The sequence below is a fragment of the Myotis lucifugus genome, unplaced genomic scaffold, assembly GCF_000147115.1.
Source record: "Myotis lucifugus unplaced genomic scaffold, Myoluc2.0 scaffold_1, whole genome shotgun sequence".
Classification (NCBI taxonomy): Eukaryota; Metazoa; Chordata; class Mammalia; order Chiroptera; family Vespertilionidae; genus Myotis; species Myotis lucifugus.
Genome location: NW_005871049.1, coordinates 13,176,312 through 13,199,193, shown reverse-complemented (window position 1 = coordinate 13,199,193; position 22,882 = coordinate 13,176,312). Strand labels below are relative to the sequence as shown.

The window sequence follows — 22,882 nt, the reverse complement described above, 5'->3', positions numbered from 1 at the left end:
GTGTGTGTGTGTGTATGTATCATAATATGCTAATTAGACCGGACGTCCTTCTGTACAAAGCCGGGGCTGCAAGGGAAGCCCAGGTTCCAGGTGCCAAAGGGAAGCCGGTGCTGGCAGCCGGGGGAAGGAAGGCCTACCCTTGCATGAATTTAGTGCATCGGGCCTCTAACATATATATTTTTTTTTATTTTTTATTAAGCCCTGCCTTGTTTGTGGTCTTCACAGAGGTTTAATCCTGGCAGCCAACATTGCTGTATAGGGCAGAAGGGCACTCCTCTGCACTGTTATAATAATCGCTCCTTTGCACATGAAACGGTGTGGACCTGGCCTGTGGTTCAAGCACTCACTGACACTTTGAGCATCAGCATTGGCGCCAGCATCACCTACTGGTAAAAGGAGGTGCTTTCTCTGGAGAAAATACTTCAACCAGCTGAGATTCTAGAGTTAAGTCTTTGATCCAGCAGAGCAGAAGATGCATTTGGAAAGAATTGCAATTGGTTTTTTCAGATATATAATTTTACCGGGGAAAGAGGCCTTTAGTGTCATAAAATTAACTGCTGAGCAAAAAAAAAAAGATAAGGCAACAAGGTTACTACATTTTATAGTTCCTTAGGACTCATGGCAGCTAAGATCTGCTAATTAATTGGTTGGGTACAGCTAAGCAGCATTTTATCTTCCACCAAAGGTACAGGGTAGATAATATATTTGGAGAGCTTAATACTTGGAAGGTGGTAATAATGGTAGGAAGTCTGTCTGTGTTATTGTTTTTCTATCCTGAAGAACAATCACAGCTATGGAACACAGGACCATGACTTAACTCTCCTAAGATATACCGCTCATTGCTTAGAGTCAAATGTTTTCTCCTCCCAGGCACATTGCTGGCAATTTGCCTTTACTTCGATGCATGTCTATGCTATGACATCCTCGTCTTCTACTTCCAGGGTTCCCTTGTGCCCACATATGCCTCCTCCCTTAGAGAAACCCTACGTAACAGCATCCATAAAACAGAAAAATATACTCACCCATGTGGCTGGAATGACAAAGGTTTGAAGGAAAAATCTTCAAATAGTCTCAGAAATCTCACCCAGCTCTCATGCCGTCCGCACCCCCTGCCCCTGCCCAGGAGACTTACTCTTGGGGGAGTGGAGGACACAGAGGCCGCCTGGGATTTACTGGGCTCACAAACAGGCTCTGCCAAGGTAGAGTTCTCGGGACCCTGGCTGCTTTTTGCCAGGCTTGCAGACCCCCAGGGTAAAGGTATCTGCTCTCCCTGGGGGTTTCTGGGAATTGAGGATGATCCCTTGGTAACCATGGAGACTCAGCTGCACACCAGATGAGCAGCAGGTTATGTGTGATCTGAGCATTTTTGGATTTTAACCACTCTGCGCCACATTTATCATCATTGACAAAGCATCCCACTTTACGGGGCACTTTAGAAATAGTGTGGGCAGCTGTTGTTCTGTGGAAACGTAAGATAAAATATTTGCAAGAGGGATAGAAGTAAACATTGACGACTACATGGCAAGACCTGTCCAGCAATAGAGCACCTCCTTCCTATTGGGACGCGGGCTACGCTTGTGGCTGCAGAGTCTTCAACAATACAGGTCCTAAAGGTTCCTTGGTTGTGGGCTACTGAGAAATACTAGCAAAATGATCAATGCAGTCTGCTGCCATAACGGGTCATGGTGAGGCAGGAACTCTGTCCTGGACAAATATTTAGGCCAACTATGGAGTTAAGGGCGGGGGTAGGGGGGCAGTCATCATCAACATCAGTGATCATTTCAAGTAGCAGCAGCGTGGTCCTTAGAAACAATCAAAATCCAGACTCTATCGGGGCCATATGTTGAAATGACTTTATGTTGTGCAAAGCTCACAAAACACGGTAAGAATACTGTAACTAGTGTTGGCCTCATCCCTGTCCCCAGCAGGTGACTGGTCATGGGGTGGGGGAGGGAGAAGCTCCTCACCCACAAGAGCCCAGCTCGCAGTGTACCCCTCAGTCTGTGGGCAGGGCAGGGGCGGCCTGCCCCTCCTGGCCCCAAACCCCATTTCCCCTGCTGGTGTGTGTGCTTTTGAAAAATGTTAAGTTATGGAAACCCCTCGGGGTCCTTCCTGTCCCCAGCACCTCTTATTTATACTAAAGTTTATTTAAAAAAAGAATACTGTAACTAGCGAAAAAAGACATTGTGAAGTACTCTGAAAATATCTGTAAGACCTCCACAGAAATTAATCTAGAAGTCTATTTCATTAAAGCCATTTTACCAACAGTATCAGGGATATGCTAGTAATCTAATATTTATTAATGCCTATACTGAGGTAGGATGAAACTACCTTTGAAGAAAGTTAGATTCTAACAGATGTGTGCAAAGTAGAAGTGGTTTTGCCAAGTGCTATTTTTTTAAAATAGGTCTCATTTGCCATATCTGCTAAAGTCTCTGTCTACATAAGGGATTTGTGGAGTTTGTATTAGTTTATCAGAGAGGAGAGAGAGAGAGAGAGAGAGAGAGAGAGAGAGAGAGTGAGTCACTCTGGGGCTGATGCAGGAAATAGTAAGACCTTAACACCCCTCCTTAAATTCCAGAAACTCCCACTGGGATTTGTTCAGGGAATTTGGCCTTTTGAACACAGATGCAAGGCTATTAGGATGAAATGCATCTGTCTTAGATTTCCATTGTTCCTACTGGAAAATTGCTGGTTTTTAAGTCCTTTTCCTAAGTCTGTGTTTATCATTGATATGCTCACCCAGTCACGATGGTTCAACCATAAGTGGTACCTTTTCAATTCTCACCACTCCATGTTTATGTTTAACAAGCTGTTGGCACAACAGTTGGCTTAGCCACACCCACCTGTGCTGCCATAGCAACAGGCTTGCCACAGGGAGGAGCTGAGCCTAACTCTGAAACTGAAAGAGCAACAAGAAACCATAAACTGACCTTAGAAGATCCCTCCTAATGTGGAGGGGATGGGAGGCAGGAATAAGATTGCTGGCCCGTGCAAATACATGAAACCGTTTCCTTGCTGTGTGGTTGAGACTTAGCTTTTCTTTACCTGTTCTAAGGGCTGGCCTTGCCACCTTAGTGTAATGTACGCTATGCAGCATTGATGTCAATATTTTTAGCCTTTAAAATATCAACACGATATCTTCAGATGTTCCCACTCATTTATTCATTCCAGTGATAACCATTACATTTCTTTTTTATTGAATTTATTAGGGTGATATTGGTTCCACTTGTAAAGCATTGGGGATGGAGCTTCAGTACAGTCTATGCAAAAGTGCCCGTCCTCTGAGAGCAGATAAGGAACCCACAGCACCTGCTAGTGAAACTGAACAATGCTTATCATGTCAGTGTGAGATTAGGTCTTCTAGCTCCTGAAACGGCTCTTCCCAACTCTATTTCCCCTTTATGAACACACCCTCAAACGTTTTTAAAAACGCCATACTCTCCTCTGATAAACATAAAACCTTACCCCTTCTCTTGGGGGTTTTGAACCCACATCCTCCCCCAACCTTGCCCTTGAGAGTCACTGCTATCTTTCCTAGAACCCGCCCCTGTTGGGAAGATTTTGTTGAACTTTAGAGTCAGTATTTTTAAAAGATTGTTTACATTTTGGCACTGCCCAGGAATGAAATGAAATCGATACTGTATGGGATGTTTTTCCAGACACACTATCGTATCTGCCTCCTCACTGATTAAGTTGGTGGAATGGGTTCATCCAGCTGTGACCGCCAATAGAAGAGCAGCTTTATCAGGATCACTATCACAGGCTGTTTTAGTAAGTGTTTCTCTAAACCAGAAACTGGGCTCAGTGCTTTATAGCCATTAGCTTATTTGATTGACCGAGTGAGTGATGGATTAAGGAAACTCTTCCAGTTTTATCCGCTTGCTTACGAAACAAAGTGACAGAAGACCCAAGAGACCAGGAGAGCAGAGGTTTCTATCTTTGAGGGGCAGTATGGCTGAGCTTAATGTCCCCCATATTTCCTGTGCCCTTTCACGGGCCCTCGCCTTGTTGGACAGCTTACCTCATTTGTATCTACTTTATTCTCACCCTAAACCAGCCGTGGGCAAACTACGGCCCGCAGGCCGGATCCCGCCCATTTGAAATGAATAAAACTAAAAAAAAAAAAAAAAAGACCGTACCCTTTTATGTAATGATGTTTACTTTGAATTTATATTAGTTCACACAAACACTCCATCCATGCTTTTGTTCCGGCCCTCCGGTCCAGTTTAAGAACCCATTGTGGCCCTCGAGTCAAAAAGTTTGCCCACCCCTGCCCTAAACCCATGGCACAGAATCCCCATTGGCATGCCCAAAATCTTTGTTACAAATTCTGGTTTTGTTCTAAACACAAAGAGCTGGAAATTGTATTCTGGGAGCCAGACGAATGGATGCAGTTATGATTTTATGACATGTGTGACTGGACCACTGCTCTTGCTGTTATATGCTTTAGAGAGAATCCATTAGGCTTTTGCCGAAGGCATGTAAACACATACATTTATAGGAATTTCAGAAATATATGGTGGGATATCATAAACCATACTCGGGTCAAAGCATCAGGCCTCCTTTCTTTAGCTAAGAGTGAGGTGCTCAGTTTTTCAAGGCGTATTTGTGCCCCAACTTGGAGCCCTGTCCTCCTTGACCATCCCCCAAAACACCAGGCTGTGACCAGTTCTCAAACCTGCCAGAGGCAAATGAAGCAGCCTTTATGGCAGAGGTGCCGGCAACCAAGGGTTCTTCTAAATGAACGACTTTCTGTCTTGAGGCTTTACGAACAGGTTTCTCACGTGCTTTCTGGGGAAACCGATGGTCAGAACAGTCATAAATGGCAACTATATTAAAGACCTTAAATCGATTGTGGTCATAGAGCAGTATGATATAAAATGAAGCCTGCCGTTTGAGACCCAAATGTGCTCATAGCAATGTACCATCTGCAGTTTAGCATTGAGCTATTCATTTACCTTATCATTTGCTGATGCTCTTCTTGAGGACTGATATGTTAGCAGCTTACATTTAAAATGCTTCTTTCCTTTTCAAAATTTATATGTAAGAAAGTGTGTCTATTCCTGTTCTCCCCTCCCCACCCCCTTCCAGGGAGAGGTGAACGCTTCCCACTATGCTATGTCCTACGGCTTGACCTTTCAACTAGACCTGATTCCATCAGAGCTCTGTTCTCTAGTTTCTTCTGGCGCTCACGCGGGACTATCTTGTAACAGGGTGGCATTTGTACAAGCAGTAAGGATGAAGCTGTCACATGGCAAATGAGCTCTTTATGAAATGTTGATGCATCAACTACATCCAATAACACTGAAGAAACAGAACATTACAGAAACACTGGGGTAGTGGCCAGGGAAAGAGAGGACACTCCTTGTCTACCAGCACATTAATTGACAAAGGAAGAAGCCAAGAGGCTTGTGGGAAAGTCTTCAGTAAATATATGAAATAAGTGGGCATTATCTGGCATAGCATGTGCCAGACACACCAGGAAATGAAGCAGTGTATTATAATTATTACTATTTTATGGGTAAGGAAGCTGACATTGTTCCTTTTTCAGCAGTTTATCTAAGCCAGTACTTCTTATGCACAAACATAATATAATCCATGTATGTTAAAGTCAGGACACTTTAGGCCTGCATTCAAATCCCTCTTCGGTTTTAGTACAGCCTCTCTCTCCAAACCCATTGCCTGTATTCCATGAGACCAGCAGGGAAAATGGAAATCACTCTAGGTATTTATAAGTAGGGGGATTTACTACACATCCATCAAAGCTCATCAAATCATACACTTTAAATAGATGCAATTTATTATAGGTAAATTATGCTTCAATAAAGTTGATGTACAGAAAGAAAGAAAGAAAGAAAGAGAGAGAGAGAGAGAGAGAGAGAGAGAGAGAGAGAGAAAGAAAAGAAAGAAAGAAAGAAAGAAAGAAAGAAAGAAAGAAAGAAAGAAAGAAAGAAAGAAAGAAGGGAGGGAGGGAGGGAGGGAGGGAGGGAGGGAGGAAGGAAGGAAGGAAGGAAGAATTCGGAAGACTGGAGAAGCAAGAGGGCCTTACCCAGAGCAACTGAGCACACACCCCTGTTCTGCTGTTAGAGCGCTTTTGCTTCTGCTGGGGAAACCACAGGCACTTCTGCAAATTGGGGACTCAGGATCTTTCTCCCTCCAATGCTGTTGAAAGCATTGCAAGCACTTCTGGAGCCCACAGTGACCTGCCTGACCCAGAAGTACAATAGCTTCCCTCTTCCTACTGCCTTCCAATCTCCTTGGCAGGACCTAGGAGAAACCCAGCTGGCAAGGGAGTCTGGGAAATGTAGTTCCCAGCCTTCTAGCCTCCCTATGAAACAGGAAGAGGGCAGAGTACCTACCAGCTACATCTGGCACATAGCTTATCATTCTCCATAACCTAAGCTACACCAAAACCAAACCATCCACATGCCTGACATTTGCTCTGTTGATACCTAGTCATGCTGGTTCTCCTGAAAGGAATGTCATTTCTCCTCATCTTTATACTTAACAATACTAACCAGATCTCTCCCCACAGGTTTACATGTCACCTACTTTATGAACCCTTTTGGCGACCCAATCAGAGGTGAAATTTCCCCACCCCTTATTTCTTGCCATTTTATTTATTCCTGTTTTTTAGCACATATCACCTTGTATTAAATGTGCAGCTACAAGTTTGATATATTTTACTAGATCAAATTCAACTTAGAGGCAGAGCCTATTTTAAGGTAATCTTTATCTCCTGCAAAGCTCATCAGCAGTGCCATGTGCCTAGTAGGTGATCAAAAAGTGAATAAATAAATGAAGTCTCTGGATAATTTTATACAATTGCAAAAATGGGTGAGTCTGCATGATCTCTGCCTGTCCCTCTAATTCCATCTGGCAGCTTCCTCTTTCTCTTTTTTTCCCCAATCATATTCACATTTATAAGAACCTTCCATACACCAAATACTATGCTTAATGCTTAAGGTTTTCTGTAGGTTTTTGTAATTGGGATTGTAAAAAAGCTACTAACAGCATAAATGCCCACTAGATTTTGTCCCTTTTGCTGCAAAAACTATGTAAAGCTAATGCAAATATCACAGTGTTTCTTTCTCTTGGCACTTAGTAAGGAATTACTCAGTGAATGAACTGTTAAGGATATCAGTAAGGAGTTTGAGCCATTGAAGAAAACATTTCTCTTGCTGGATGAAGTGTCACAGAGAAAGAAAAACAATGATGAAGAGAGAAAAGCCAAGTGAATTCAGACAATTGTGACCTAATTTAATATACAAATTTCCAGGGAATTCTCCTTTACCAAGTCAGCATAAAAACAATGCTTTAGACCTCCCCATCTAAAAGGTGAGGAAGAATTTTCCTGATTTGAGCTCTTGAAGTTTATTTTTATAACTATGAGCAAGAACTTGAAAAGGCAAAAGTACCAGTGACATCCAAATGATTTCGGGAGTCACTTGTCCAAATGGATGCGTTTGCATCATCAGCTGGGAACGCTTGGTTCCCAGAGGTGGCCAAGCCTTGCCTGTGAGAACAGCTTGGCAGCCACATAGAAATCTGACAGCTCTGCCACTCCGGAGTAGCATAGCCGTCAGCAGCACTTGCTCGCGTGGAGAGGATTCCATTTCTGCCCCTTGCTATGGACTTGACTTTGGACATGTTGACTTCCCCTGTAAAATGTGAAGCAGTCACTGGGGGAACCACATGCCTACTTCACAGCGTCGTTGTCGGGATAACCACATAACATACGTGATCACTTAGCGCAATGCCTGACCCGTAGGGAGGAATCAGCTGTCATTGTCATGATCGCACAACCCAGAGTGACCCGGAGCCCTGCCATTCTCACAGCAGAAGCCACTCACGAGAGGGAAAATGTAAACCAAATCGGAACTTTATCTCCTCAGAAATTCTTGTTAACAAAATAATTCGAAGGAGTACATTTCCTTATTGAAGAATGAACTTTCCTTAATGAACTTGCCCACGGAGATGATGACGGAGAATAACAGGCAGTGCCCCAGCCCTAAGAAACCGCAATTCTGAGAAGAGATGCAAAGACAGCAGCCTTGTCAGTCAGCCCCTTGGCTTGAGCGTCTCCCCAGTGGTGTGCTTGTGTAGCACAGCGGGGAATGGAAATGATGTCCTATTTTCAAGGAGATCAGCATGGGTAGCAGTGGACAGAGAGATGTTGTTCTTCTTTGCTACCTTATTTTTCAAGTGCATTGGGGTGGGGGGAGATGGACTTCTCTGTGATGCAGAGCAGTGACCAGCATGTGAACACCAAACCTGCTGGAGAATCAGGACACCTGGGGGATTATACTCATCACCAAGTATTTCGCCTCAACACAGAGAGCACTGTTCCGAGGGCAGTGTTTGTTACTTCCTAACAGAGGAGGGCTTATTCCAGCCTGCTACTGCCTATGCCTTTCATAAGACAGGCAGCGGAGCAAATGTCAAACCTCATTCTGGGAAGGATAACTTTCTGCTTTAGCTTTGAATAACCATCATAAAGAAACAGTTAAGGAGGAGAACACTGACTTCATGTGAAGTAAATAGAACGCCGTCAGTGACATGGAACCAAAATATGCTTTAATAAAAAAGCCAAGCCACTCTGTTGCAGATGAAAATGTGTTCTTCAGTTCACCCAGGATGCAAAAGCTCTTAGTGAATGCGTCTTAGCCTTGTTTGGTTTCTGTGAGAATCTGGTAAAGGAAACCCTCTCACCAGAAAAATGCATATATGCACATACCCATAAAAGTGTGATTGTCATTCTGGGTACCTGGACTCCCCTGAAAGCCCAGTAATCTTTTGGTTAAGAATCTCGGCTCTGTACTGTAGATATGGCCAAGTTCATGGACTCTGGAATCAGACAAGGCTAGGATTTCACCTGCCCTGCATTTTTAACTTTTTCAAGCTTTAGTTTTATCACCTAACTATGGAAATGATATCATGTACTAAGTACTCAATAAGCACTAATATTGTTATTAGCTAATAAATACAAAACTTGAGCCTCTCAAAGCCAGAGAGGAACTTCAATTCATTTTCACTGCTACAAACATTTACCAATGACAGGATTCTAAAATGAGAATGTGGACCATGGCATGGGCCTGAGCCAGAGAAGTGATAGGCCAGGTGTGCCCCAGGCCAGACAGGACAGACCTCAGGGCCCTACAGTCTCAGGTTGGAAGGAACTTCAACCAGACCCTCTGCTATAGACAGTGACATACAACGCACAGTTGATTGCAATGCCCATTTCACAAAGGGAAACCTCTGACTCCTTCGGTAACATTTTATCTATTAAAGAGGATGGAGATAAACCAAATGTATTAATAATTTGTGAAATTAAATGGGGATGAGAGAGGTAAAGAAGATAGGGAGGGATAAATGGTGATGGAAGGAGACTTGACTTGCGGTAGTGAACACAATACAATATACAGATGATGTATTCTAGAACTGTGCACCTGAAGCCTATATCACTTTATTAACCAATGTCACTCCAGTAAGTCCAATAAAAATTAAATAATAATAATTTATGAAGTTAATAAAACAAATCCCACCACTCAGAATTTTTTTGTTAGCCACAGTTAAGCTATTGATTAAATTTACTTAGAATTAAATGTGGAAATATACGAAAGCATTGTTATGGGTCAACAAAGTAGGTTACAAGGCTCCATTGAGAGCAGTATTTTCTGCTTCCAGCTAATCAGATTCTCTTTAATGCTGTGATAAAGAGGTTCAAAGCTGAGAATTAGATGACTTGGGATCAGTCTTTAAATCCACCCTAACCAATGAGATACCCACAGTATCTCATTTCCTTGGGTATGGACTGTAACGGTGAGTCATTACCTATAGGAGGTAAAGAAGCAAAAAATATATTTAAAAGGCCCAACCACCGTGCTCAGTGGTTGAGCATCGACCTATGAACCAGGAGTTCACTGTTCGATTCCTGGTCAGGGCACATGCCCGGTTGTGGGCTCGATCCCCAGAGTAGGAGGTAGTCAATCAATAATTCTCTCTCATCATTGATATTTCTATCTCTTTCTCCCTCGCCCTTCTGCTCTGAAATCAATATATATATTTAAAAGAAAAAACAGAAACAAATCAATGAAACAATGTTCTCTATTTTCAGGCTCTTTGGGGGCTTACTCTCCTCTGCTGTGCTCTGCCTTCTCCCTGATATTTGAAACTCAAATGTCTACACAGGCCAAGCAAGTAACATGATCCAGTGTGCAGACTGTTGGCCAACCATGGTGTCCTCGAGCCTCTTTGCCTTGAACTAAGGGGGACAGCCCTTACCCAGTTCACCCCAGTGATTTCCATCTGGGAACTGAGCACGTGTTGCCACATTCTATTTTTTTTTCAAGATAAAATTCAAATATAAATTTGTATGTGAAATAACCTGACTTAAATACTGGTAACTAATTCACACTTTCAAAGGAACACTGTATGGGCCAAACAAATTATCTCGGAGGCGCCAGTTTGAGTTTTTGCCCATAGGTTTTGGTGTTCCTGGGAGCTCTACCCCTGAGTTATCTTTTCATTCTACAGTCTTTTTCTAGAAAACCTCATCTGGTCCCATGGTTTAAAGTATCTTCTCTACACTGAAGCCTCCCAACTTACTGACAGTCACAGCCTCTCCCCTACACTCCAGACTCTACATCTAGCTGCCCATTAATTCCACAACAACATTGGCTTTCTTATGGGCACCCGAAGCATCACACATGCAAAACTCAACTCTTTATCTATCCCCACCTGTTTGGCTTCCAGTTTCTCCAGTTCAGTAAAAGTACCTGTGTTGCTCAAGAAATGTGGGAGCCACTGTTTCTCTTCTTTTGCTTGTCCAGTCCATCACTTTTCTGTATATCCTTCTTCTCAAATCCTTTTTTAATTTGTCCCCTTATCTCCAGTCCTATTGCCACAACAAACCAGCATTGCGTTTCATCTGTTTTCCACAATAGTTTCCTCTGGATTATCTCTGTCCTTTGTCCTACCGGCCTATTCTTCACTTAACTGCCAGAGTGATCTTTTAAAATATTAAGTGGATCACATCACTCCCTGTTTAAATGCTCTCTGTGTCTCTACAATGCATGAAACCCAAGAGAAGGAAGTGTGTCAAGTAGATAATGTACTATTGTGTAAAATGGACTGAGAGGATTTTTTTTTACCTGTAAAGCAGTACTAATAATACCTGCATGGAAAGGTTGTTGTGAGAATTCAATAAAGGCCACTGTTATTTCCGCATTAGTTTTATATTGGCCTTTGCAGGAAAGAAGGTAAAAATTACATTGTTAATAGCTACTTCACACTCACCTGCAGAGAACCTTCTAAATGTCTTAGTGACAGCGTTTTCCTTTGTATGATCGTGGTCTCAAAGAAAAATATCTGCCTTGATTAAAGGATAAAAACCTGCTTTTAAAAAGTATGGAGCAGACCAAGTTCAGTTGAAAACATAGGGCACAGTGAGGAATGATTTCAAATGTCTTCAGATAATTTTTTAATGTTTTGAAATGAAAAATGATTAGATAATGTGGTTGATGCAAATGTCACATCATGGAAAGTGAACCCTTTTTTTTTTGCAAATCTCTATTTTTATTCATTTAAATTTACCTTTGCCTTGAGCTGTGCAGGACGTTCCCTTTCCAAAATAGCATCATGACTTCAGCGGCCCATAGTTTTCGCAGTCCCCATGGCCCCTTTTGCTTTTAATTCACACATTCCAGTTTAGAAAACACTACGGTGAGAATGAATGCGAGAAATCTGCTGAGGAGCCAGAAGTGAAGGTGAGAAGCTATCCGAGCAGGTGCAGTGAGCTTTTCCTAGATTTATATGAAAGTCACAATACCACTGTGATGAGCTCTTACCTGTACTTCAACATGAAATAAATTATATCAGTGCAAAAGTTTTATAACCATCAGCCATCTTCAGTACTTAGACATTTTGTTTGGTCTTTTCATTGCCTGTTTATCTTGCAGGATAATTGAATGTACAAGAACTTTTGGCTGTAAAGCTGCCTTTTCTGCAGCTGAGCTCCCCTGACTGCCCTGTTCATACTCCCTAGCTGGACTCTGCATTCCAGTCATACTTAACTGTGATCTGATGTCCAGCTAAGGGCTCCCTATCACCTCCAGACATCTCAATGTGCTATTGCTGTGCTTAAAAGATTCTTCCTTCTCATGCTTCTGGCTAAAATACGAGTTACCCTGTAGAATTCAGTTTAGTCATGGCACCCTACAGGAAGCCTGCTTTGATTCAGCAAATGGTTATGTAGCCCTCTTTCCTGCTGCTATGACACCAGCACAGTGCTTATCCCGTTGTCTTGTAATTGACTAGCAGCTACTGGTCGGCCTGCCTACTGGACAGGAATCATCTCACTCTCAACTACATCCTTAGCACCTAGCACAATCCTTAATACAGAGTGGGGACTCATTATGCCTTGAGTGAGTGAATGATATTTGTGCTTTGCAGAATGTTTGGGAGTAAAACTGAAAAAAAAAAGACAATGATTATGTCTTAAAACTTGAGACAACACTTAGTAGCATTTTTTGGTTTCCTCGCTTCTAATTAACTTTCTATGTCAAGCTCACGGCATAAAAAGCTTTGAATACATTGCCTTTACTTCTCAGTATACTGTGAGCATATTCTAATGTAACAACAAATTCTCTGGAAATGTCACTTAAATGGTTGTGACAAGATGTCCTTTAGAAGTAACATAGTTCATTCAGATATTCTCTGTTGTTGGACTTGGTTACATGGAATGTTTTGCTGCTATAAATAATGATTAAATGGATGTTTTTGCATCTGATCATTTCTCTATAATACATTCTGGAAATTAAGTTACTGGGTGAAAATTTCACAGTTCTACATGTAATCTATCAAAGTGCCTACCTCAATGTACCCTTAACTAACTCTAAGGCTATCTTTTTTAAAAAGTCAAGATTTCAGAAACAAAAAGAGTAGCTCATTTTTACCTTTTATTTATTGGTCATTTTTATTATACTCCTCTGTGAATTGTACCATAGTAATCTGCCCATTTTTCTGTTGTTCTGTTAGTTTTCTTATTGATTTAAAAGCTCTCAATATGTTTAAAATAGTCATTTATAAAATTTTTACAAATATTTCCAGTGTGATATAGGCCTTTTGATCTTTTTGTGTGTTTTTTTTATTTTTATGCACACTTATCAATCTTTTCTTCTGTGAATTGCTCAATTGTTTTTTCTTATAGAACTTCTTGCCCTGTTTAGATAGATATTTTCTTACTTTGATATATTTTCTTCTAGCTTTATTAGTTTCTTTTGTTTACATTTAACTTTTTGCCCCATTTAAAATTTATTTTGGGTGACAATATGACTCTAACTACATGTTGTTTTACACAAAATAATCAACTTTTCTAATATCTTCTCTTGACCTTCAAAGAAATGCTATTAAAGACAATTGAACTAAATAAAAAGCATCATCTAAAGACGTAGCTCAGTGTTCACCATGCACTTTGCTCTCTCCTCCCAGGTGAGCAGGAGCCAGCTGTCAGCAGTGACTCTGATATCTCGCTGATTATGGCGATGGAGGTTGGACTATCTGATGTAGAACTTTCCACCGACCAGGACTGCGAAGAGGTGAAATCGTGAAATGGCGAACACAGAAGAAAGGGATGGTAGGACCCATGGGGAAGGGGGGGAGGCGTGCCCGAGACTTGGACCAGGCACACACACCTCCAGAACACCTCGGCATCGGCAGGGCGCTCTGCTCAAGAACGGTCATGAAAAGCAATATCCAAAGTCCAGCTGATCAGGATGCAGTTTCTCCGTCTCTACAACAGCCTGCGGCCTTGGCAGCTTGGAAGCGGAAAGCTGGTGTTCCCTCCAGGGCCCTTGCAGACACTGAGGCCCCTAACAGACTGAAAGGACACTTTCGGGGCTTCTCGGTGTTCATTTCAGTTTCCCCCAGTGTTGTTTTCTTGTTTGGGAATTGTTGTTTGATTTCCTTGGCAGTTTATTTTTAAAGACCGTGTATAGTTCCCTGTAGGTCCACTTCTTTGTTTTTCCTTCAATCCACTCCAGCTTTTGCATGGAGCTGTGTTTCGAAGCACCCATCCCTGCTGTGATCAGTCCATGTCAGTCTCTGAGACTAAGGACTTTGACCTCTCAGCATGAGTGTGCACGGCTTTGGGAAGGGCCTGGGCACCTGAAACAGGCGAAGGCCAGCTCTCATTAGGAATCTAAATTCTTTTCAATGGATCTTAACACTCCCAGCTGCCAGAGACCCCAACACGGAGCTCTGAATGTGCTGAGGCCGCTGCTCATTCTGCTCAGCAACATCACACTGGCTCCCGCCTGCCAGGCTCCGTGAAGGGCCATGTGACATGAGAAGGAAGCTGTAGGGAGGCAGTTTAATTTGTCTGGATCTTACAGGGTGTGGCTGAAATTCTGAGCTCAGAAGTCCCCTCCAGGCTTTAAAGGCCACTCTCATTGGCTGTAGGACTCTTAGCTGGAACTACGGGGCTAGTTTAAAAACCAGCTACCACCCATTCTTCCTGAAAGCAAACTGCCTGTTGTGCTGGCTCCCCCAAGGCTAGGACAGGCTTTGTTACCTCACTGGCTTCTGCAGGAGATGGAGGCTTTAGGAACGTCAGCTTTGAACCTGGTGTCCACCACCATGGGGGTCTCACCTTCATTCCAACACATCTGTTACACCTCCCCAGCTCGAGGGTTGTAGGTGAATCCTTTACAGATTGTTTCCCAGGTCTCCCTGAGGGTGTCCAGACACCAAGTGAGGAGGGAGGGAGGAGTCGATGAACCATCTGGTCTAAAAAGTCCACCACGGGAGTTGGCTAAGTCCAAGTTTCTCCTGACTGAGAGAGACAGAGAAAGAAAAGGAGGCATCTGTATTTTGAAACGGTTATGTTTGTATCTTTTTTTGTAACTGTGACAGAAATGTGCTATTTTTTTCTGTGGGCAATTTTGTAATCCATGTAGACTCTCCCCACGCAGATGACTAAGGTGGTGAGCCGTCTCCCTGGACAGCCATGGTCACCTTGTCCTCTGCAGGAGGCTGACCGGGACAGGAAGCTGCACTCCCTGAGTTCTCTGTGCATCGAGGAGGCTTTTCCCTCTCCTCACACTAGCACTCACCCAAAAACAGAGTTTGGCTCTGCCGTGCGGCCTTGCTACCTGCTGAAGCGTAGGGTGTAGGTCAAGGAACACTGCGGGGTGCTCTTTGCCACCACCTTTGACCTTTCCTACTTGATGCTTTCTACTTAGGTAGCAAGGCTAAGGGAAACGATTGCCACCTTCAGAGATAACCCATCTGTCTGGGAGTCCAGCCCCTCCTGTACTGAAATCCAGGGAGAAATGAGGACGGCACTGAGGCAGGAGGCGGGAGGCCCAGGTGAGCCGCGTGCTTGCTGGGCCTCAACCTCTTCCTCTGTAAAGTGGAGGAATTGAACAAGGTGGTGCCCAAGGCTCCTGTGGCCGTAGGACCACCAGTGAGCAGCTGGCCAGGGGATCTATTTATTGCAGGTAGCGATGGCAGGTAGCCCACTTTCCACCTTGGAGAGGCAGAGGTGCTGGGCGTGTAACATAGAGGAACAGCTTTGGGGATTTGGCGCTCCTGGGTTGCTAAGAATGAACATCTCAGTGATTGAAGTTTCCAGCCAAAGGAGGAGTTGTTTGGTTTCACCTTGTTCTCAATCTGCCGTTAGTCACAGAGTTTGCCTTCTCTGGACCCCTCAAAGCCTGGTTCTCAGTGTGCAGTTCTTCATCTCCAGGTGTTTCCTTTCTCAGTCAGAAAGGGCCTGCAATACCTACTCCTCCTGTCAGCTTGGCCCCAAACAAACTTCAGTGATAACTTTAGTCAAGTGGACTTAAAAGGGCAATTGAACAGAAGACTGCATTGTATTGCTTACCCAGAGAGAAAATGCCTGTGGAGTGCATGGTCCTCTGACCATGGTTCTCTCTTCCTGCCATGACCAGGTGCAGAGGAATCGATTGCATGTGGCTGCGGCAACCCCTAGAGGGCGCTGTGTAGATGCTGAGGGCCAGGAGGCTCCCTGGAGGCCTTGTGGGCCTGACCCCATGGAGGCTCTGCCGCAAACCCCCTGAGTCTGTGAGGTTCTCCAGTTACCAAAGGTCTGTCTCTGGAGACTCCTCCTGTAGTTTTTTAAACAATTTTTTTAACCAGCATAGAAGGATGCAGAAGAAATGGAAACAGCCCTTCCCCCACAGTGTTTCTCACCACCTCCCACCAAAGACCTGGGGATTCCATGGTTCATGGAGGGTGTCAAAAGGTTGGAGAACCCTCTGCAAGTATATGCAAATTGCGTATTTGCTGATTTGCATTTTTTCTGTCGTACGTGTCTAGACCAGCACCGTCCAATAGAAATGTAATGCCAGTCACACGAGTGATTTTAAGTTTTCTACTGGCCACGTTAGAAAAAGTAAACACGTAATAATAATTTAATAATATATTTTTTGAATCCAATATTATTGTCTCAACATGCAATTCGTGTAAAAAGAATTCATGAAACACCTTACCTTCTTGTCCATACTTAGTCCTCTAAAGCCGTTGCATAGTTTACACTCATGGCGCATCTCAATTTGGATGAGCTACCGATTGGACAGCACAGGTCTCCGGCTTCCACAATAATCTCATAAGGTTCCCCAACCCTTACAAAGAAAAAAGGTGAAAACCTAATTACCTCCTAAGAGAACTAGACTCCACCCAAGTTGCCTGATCAGAGGCCCCGAGATCCGTTTGTTTTGTAATGGATAAATGTTCAGGCCGCCCTTTCTGAAATACCTGCTGGGACTTTCTCACCACACCACTGATGTCCATTACCATTTGCTGTGATTTCTCTGACCAGTTGTTTTGTAGGAAGTCACACAAGCCATGTTGATTTGGTGCTGAAACAAAAGGATATCCCTCACTCACTTCCATGGCAAGCCCTTAGACTTGAGCCAAAGAGAATCCCAGACTGGAGTCATCCAACTTGACCTCAACCCCTAGCTGTCCTTCTTCCTCTAGGAGTTGCTACCTCCTGTTGGCTGGTCCCTTTGGGAGGAACTTAGCCCGGATCCTGAAGACAGCACCTGCATGTTGATGGAGTCTCCAGGGCTTGTCACCCCTGAAATGTCAACTGCACCATCTAGGCAGGGCGAGGGGAGAGTTTGAGATGGTAGAAAGTTACTAATGGCAAAGGCACCTACCTATTCTGACATCACATAGTGAGCATCATACCCACGGAGGCAAGTCTCCATCCAAAGAGGTTTGTTTATTTTGTCTTGTTTTCAGCATTTCCCTCATTCTGGTGGAAATGTCTCTGGACATTCTTGGCTCTGGGTTTGGTCGTATGGAAATCCATGGTGCCCGTGGCTATTTCCATTAGTGTCCTGACCTCCTTGCAGCCGCCATGCTTTCAGGACCGAAAATGCTGACAGGGAGCCTAGCATAGGATTCTTCCTCATTTGTTTAGTTTTCTTTAGGTGAAACTTCTCGCAGAGCATGCAGAATAAATGGCATTTAATCTTGACTGCACACAAAGAATTCCCATGAAATCAAACTCTTTCAGAAAATCTGGGATGTAGAGTCACATCCTCTATGGAGCGAGGACCCAGCTTTCTGGTCCCAGGGTCCCAGAGGCAATGTCCGGTAGCATGTGTTATGTGCTCTGACTTGGAGTTCTTTCCCTTTTCTGTCTCTGTGTCCAGCTTTCTCTGACTACCTGTCTGTCTCTGTGTACGCACACCTACACACATTCTTCTCTCCTCTTTCAGAAAAAACCTTGGTGGCTCCAGACCTATAGAGTCTCTAATGTGATTACCATCCTTAGTGTTGGTGTTTTCTTCTTATTCATGACAACATCTATAGCTGCACTGCAGACGATAATACCCAGTTTACTCTAAAGGCAAATTAACTTCCTCCTTAAAGGAGCTAGCCCCATTTTCACTTTCATGTCTAATTTTATCACAGACCATCTATAGCTATTGCCTTTTTCTCCCAGGCCTCCTTGCTAGAAAAGTCTCCCAGGCAAGTAATGGCAAGGAAACAACTCCAGAATGCTGTCTAGGTTTAGTATCTCCCACCTCCAGCATCTGTGACCTTCCTGGCTCAGCCCAGGCCCCAGGGGCTAGGGTTTCTTAGAAAACTGTGTGGGCCGTACCGTATCCGATGGCCACTCTGCTTCCTAACATTGTAGCACAAGAGCTTGCTCTTTGTAAGTGATCTGAGAGGCCACCTCTTCCTTAAGACTGAAAAAGAGACACAAAGAAACCAGCTTCCTAACGGGAGGGACATGGGGTTCCTTGGGCACTGCTCTGTGTCCCAGAAGTCCCTCATCCATGCCATTGCAGGGCCAGGACAGAGAGTGCATCTGGTGATGGCAGGCCAAGGTGGTGTGGATACCACCCGCAGGGAGTGGGAGCAGAGGGTGGCAGGATATGAATAGGGGCATTCTTCCCAATAAATGCTCATCTCCTGGGTTTAGAGCCAACCTGGTTCGTGTGTGTGTGTGTGTGTGTGTGTGTGTGTGTGTGTGTGAAGGAGTTAAACACTCATGATTGCAGAGGTTTGGATTACCTAAAAACTAAATTAATTCTGAGAAGTAGGTATGAGTTTCTCATCACTTACCTCTTCCCTTTTCCCACTTTGCTCCCCATCTCACAACTCCAGGCCCTTTGTAATAGAAATGATCATTTGTGAAGACCCTTAGATCAGTAGCCACACTTTTCCATGTTGAGTCTTCTGACAGCACTGAAGTGTCCCCCCAAAACTAAAGAAGTGATTCCATGTCCCAGATGTGGACCTTTCACTATCGATCCCCTGAGCTGCACAACCAGCTTGTTCTGCAAAGAACCTGCTGATGTCGTTCACGTCTCTGCTTTCCTCCCTCTGAGCTATGCCTGCTCCAGTGCTTCATCCGTGGCTTTCTGCAGGAATCTCAGTGATCAAAGGCCTTCTCATCCTTGTCACTATTGACGTTTGCACTTACTACAGAGTCCTTCGCTCTGTGGCCACCCGATCAATGTTTGTTGATGATATGATAAGGCAAGTAATTGCATTTCTCAAAAGGCTGCAAGTCTAAACAGAGCACAGGAGAAGGATCTGCGGAGAAGGTAGCTCAACCTGAGTTACCCATAGTCACTGCCTGTTCTTGTCATCCTGAAGGAAGCGGAGGGCTTAGAGAAGCAGGGAAAATGTGGGGACCATGTGTGCTCTGTAAACCAAAGATGGCTCACCATCCAAATGGACACATGCTTCTTCCATTGATCAGTTGCATTGTCTCCTAATGTTCTCATGAAGAAAAGGGAAGGTGTGTTGCCTCGTCAATCAAAGGAAACCGTGAAATCTTCAGGGGGTTTCTTTTGCACGCTGGCAATTGACCTTGACCTTTCTAAATCCGGAAACATAAAAACAATGTCTTGTGGCCTTAGTACCACAACATCTTTAAAGTCTAGTGGTTAGTTCCCCTTTCCCTCAGAAGTTTTAGAGAAACCGAGTGCTTTATTCAACTCAGAATATTGTTCTCTTGAAGAATGTGATGATTTTACATAGCCAAAGAATTTTCATGTACAAGAGCTAGTTAATTAGTATCCCACTCTTATGAAGAAAATACCAAACGATTGCGGTTAAAGAAGGATGATTAACAGGAACTCTGCTGTCTGCGTTTGTGTTGGTATCTATGGCACTTACTGTTCAGTGGGATGTTATTGTGAGGGGGCAGAGCGCCCTCTGCTGCAAAATCACCATTCTTTCAGCCGGTTGATTTGACTAGAGTCATCATTTCATCAACACCTAGTTGTTTGCCTTTTATTATCCAATTCCCTCAGTAGTTGAGAATTTGGTTTATCAAAAGAGAAAGGACTGTCACAAACCCTGAAAGGTTGAAAGCCAACCCCACTGAAGACCTCACTGTCAGTAGCCCTTCCTTCTGCAAAATGTTGACAAGTACTGGGCTCTGTTTGTAACAAGAGGCCTCTGGCTGGAATGTTGGTGCAGTTATAAGGCAACGGCCTGATGGTTCTGTAACTTAACTTGATTCTTGTCCAATTGCAAAGGAAGCTCAATAAACAGACTTCTTTCATATGAATGTAGATGGTATGAAATATGTGTTTTTGTATGTGTACATAATAATATATTGACTTCCTGCTTTCACATTAGTAATCTGAAATGGTTGTACCATTTTATAATTAGAAAGAAATGTAGGGGTGGGGGAAGGTGGAAGGGCTATTTTTATAGTGGGATGTTCCTTATATTTAGAAAACTTGAAGTAATTTTGTATTTGTGAAAAGTTACATTCCATTCAATTCCTGAAAAAAAATAATAATAATGGGTCTTGTTCTTTAAAGTATTCATGAGCTGAGAGAATGATGATCCTCGTTTCCAGGGGAGCCTTCCAAGAAACTTGTATATGACACCCAATTCTGTAGACTGCAGACCATGACCTGCAATTGCCAGTTCAATGTGAAAAGGGAAAAAAAAAAACTTATTTTAACCCCTCTGTATATAGCACATTATTCCCACCGAAAAAGACATCTGCTACAAAGAATGCACTTACCATTATGAAATAGTCCAACATGGCATCATAAATCCATCTCTAGTAGCTCCCTACTAGCAAGAAAGAAAGAATCCAATGGCTTTATTTTTTCTTTCTAAACATGAATTGTGTTTTTATTGTAAAATGAATGACGTCACAGATAGAATTTGACTTCACTTCCCCAGGAGGTCTCTCTGGCCCGTCTGCAGATCATGCCCGTGGTGGTCCCGGCCGACAGTCCCCACCCTCTCCCTATTCAGATCCTGAGACCGAGCTCCCTGGATGATCTGCCACGTGACTCAAAACCCACAGTGATTCCTGATGGTGTTTTCATGGGTAACTTTTAATTTGGACTTTGGTTTTCTCTTCAAAGCTGAAAATTTGAGTAATGAATTGTGTATCTATTTTACCCAAACATCATCTTCTGTACAAAGTCACGGGGAATATTTAAATGATTAGTTAAGGCAGTGTAGTTGTTGTTTATTTCCTGTATAAATCTCAGTTCTTCTTCCCCACCTCGGGCCCCTACCTTATTCCTTCCAAAGCACTTTATAACTCGAAATACAAAGAAGTTTTAAAAAACGGTCTTTAAAGGGATTTGTCTTCTGTTAGGAGACATGGACTTTTCTTTCCCTTGATTCTATTCTCTGTGTGCTTGGAGAGCATAAACCTTTTGTCCCCTACTGGGAGTGGTGAAATGTTAAGGACGAGAGTCGGAAACATTCAAGCGTACAACACAGCTATTTTTGTTATATAGAAGACTATCGTGTAAATAAGTGCCATCGTGTTCTTATGTACTGGTTTTTTAAAAAAGTGCAACTCTAATGATTGGAAAAGGATTGTGAATTCCAGGAAATTTCATTGCAAAATTTTGTTTGGTTTTGTTTTTTAATAAAATGGAACTAGATGCTGGTGTTTGTGTCATCTGTATTTCCTCAGTGTTGCCTCTTCTTGAGTTCCAGAGGAGGTCCTGTGGATTTTGGGTTTTTATCTTATTTATTTATTTATTTATTTTTAATCCTCACCCGAAGATGTTTTTCCATTGATTTTTAGAGAGAGTGGGAGGGAAAGGAAAAGACAGAGAGAAATATCGATGTGAAAAAAACACATCGATTGGTTGCCTCCTACACGTGCCCGACCAGGGCCCTGGCCAGAGAGGAGCCTGCAACCAGGTACATGTCCTTGACCTGAATTGAACCTGGAACCCTTCTTCCACAGGCCGACACTCTATCCACTGAGCCGAACCAGCTAGGGCTGTCCTATGGATTTAAAAACCCTGATATTTATAAAAATCTTGATTGTGATCAAAGAAGGAGAGATTTCAATAACTTCATTATTTCTCTCCTGTACTAGGCACCTGACCTCCTCGTAGCTCTTTGCATCTCGGTGAAGTGATGGAAATATTTTGAACAATTGAGAAGCGTGGGGGCTAACTTAGCTTGCGGTGTGTCATGCCGGGACTGAGCCCTGTTGTCTGAGCCGTCTGGGGCAGACAACCCCATGCAGGGTTACACCCAAGGCCCACCAGGTGCGCTGGGTGGCCGGGTCCCTTTTTATATTCACTTGTACATCTCTAAAGGATTTTAAAACAGCGGTCCTTTTGAATTAGCAAGAAAAGGAAATGCTAAGGAAATAAGAAAGACAGAGCCACAGCCTGGGGAGGAAGGAAAGGATAGGCCCCTATTTGCTGTTCACTCACTTGAAACTGCCAGGCCCCTCGGTGGCCCGTCCAAGGTTGCAGCACAGCCCCTGGAGGCACAGGGGGGTGGACATGCCAAGTACAGCGCAGCCTGGCCAAGCCTGCCTTCCACCTGGCCGGGTGCCCCTCTCCGCTGTGGGCTGCACACAACCTGCTGGCAGCCGCTCAAACTGCATGGAGGGTGGCAGCCTCCTGAGCTCTCTGCTCCCCACCCGGGGAGCTGCTGTGCCCACAGTGGAAAACATCAGTGCCCGGGGCTGTGCTCTCGGGGCTAGTCCGCACTTAGCTCACAGCGAGGGAGATGCTCTGGAGGGATTGTTAGTAACAATAAGGATCACGACACATGACAAGGGACTTTAAGCTTTGTTTACACTTACAACAGCGCCATCTTTCTCTGCCCGGACGCCTACTGTCTGCGATGAAGCTGCCGTCTGGGGCCCTGACGCTGGTTGCAGCACAGAGTCCCAAGGTCAATTCATTGGGGGAAAAAACGCTTCATACAAGACATAGGAGCTATTAAGAACTTTCAAGAAGGCTTTTATGAAGTCACCGATGTAACTTTGCATTACTCGGCTTTTCTAAAGCTGATTGAAGACAGAAGCCCTTTTTGAAGGGTTATATTTCCCAGCACTGCATTGGACAAGACCATTGTGTGGAACGTGTTGATG

At 43.7% G+C, this 22,882-nt stretch overlaps 1 protein-coding gene across 1 annotated transcript in view; it reads left to right on the top strand.

Annotated features, from left to right (window-relative positions):
* The window catches only part of RNF150 (ring finger protein 150), a 171,535-nt gene extending 151,026 nt beyond the window's left edge, over positions 1-20,509 (top strand). Inside the window, exon 8 of the mRNA XM_023752835.1 lies at positions 13,495-20,509. Within this exon, the coding sequence (XP_023608603.1) occupies positions 13,495-13,613 (119 nt within the window). The 3' untranslated portion in view covers positions 13,614-20,509. The remainder of the gene's footprint in view (positions 1-13,494) is intronic.
* The last annotated feature ends 2,373 nt before the right edge of the window (positions 20,510-22,882 follow it).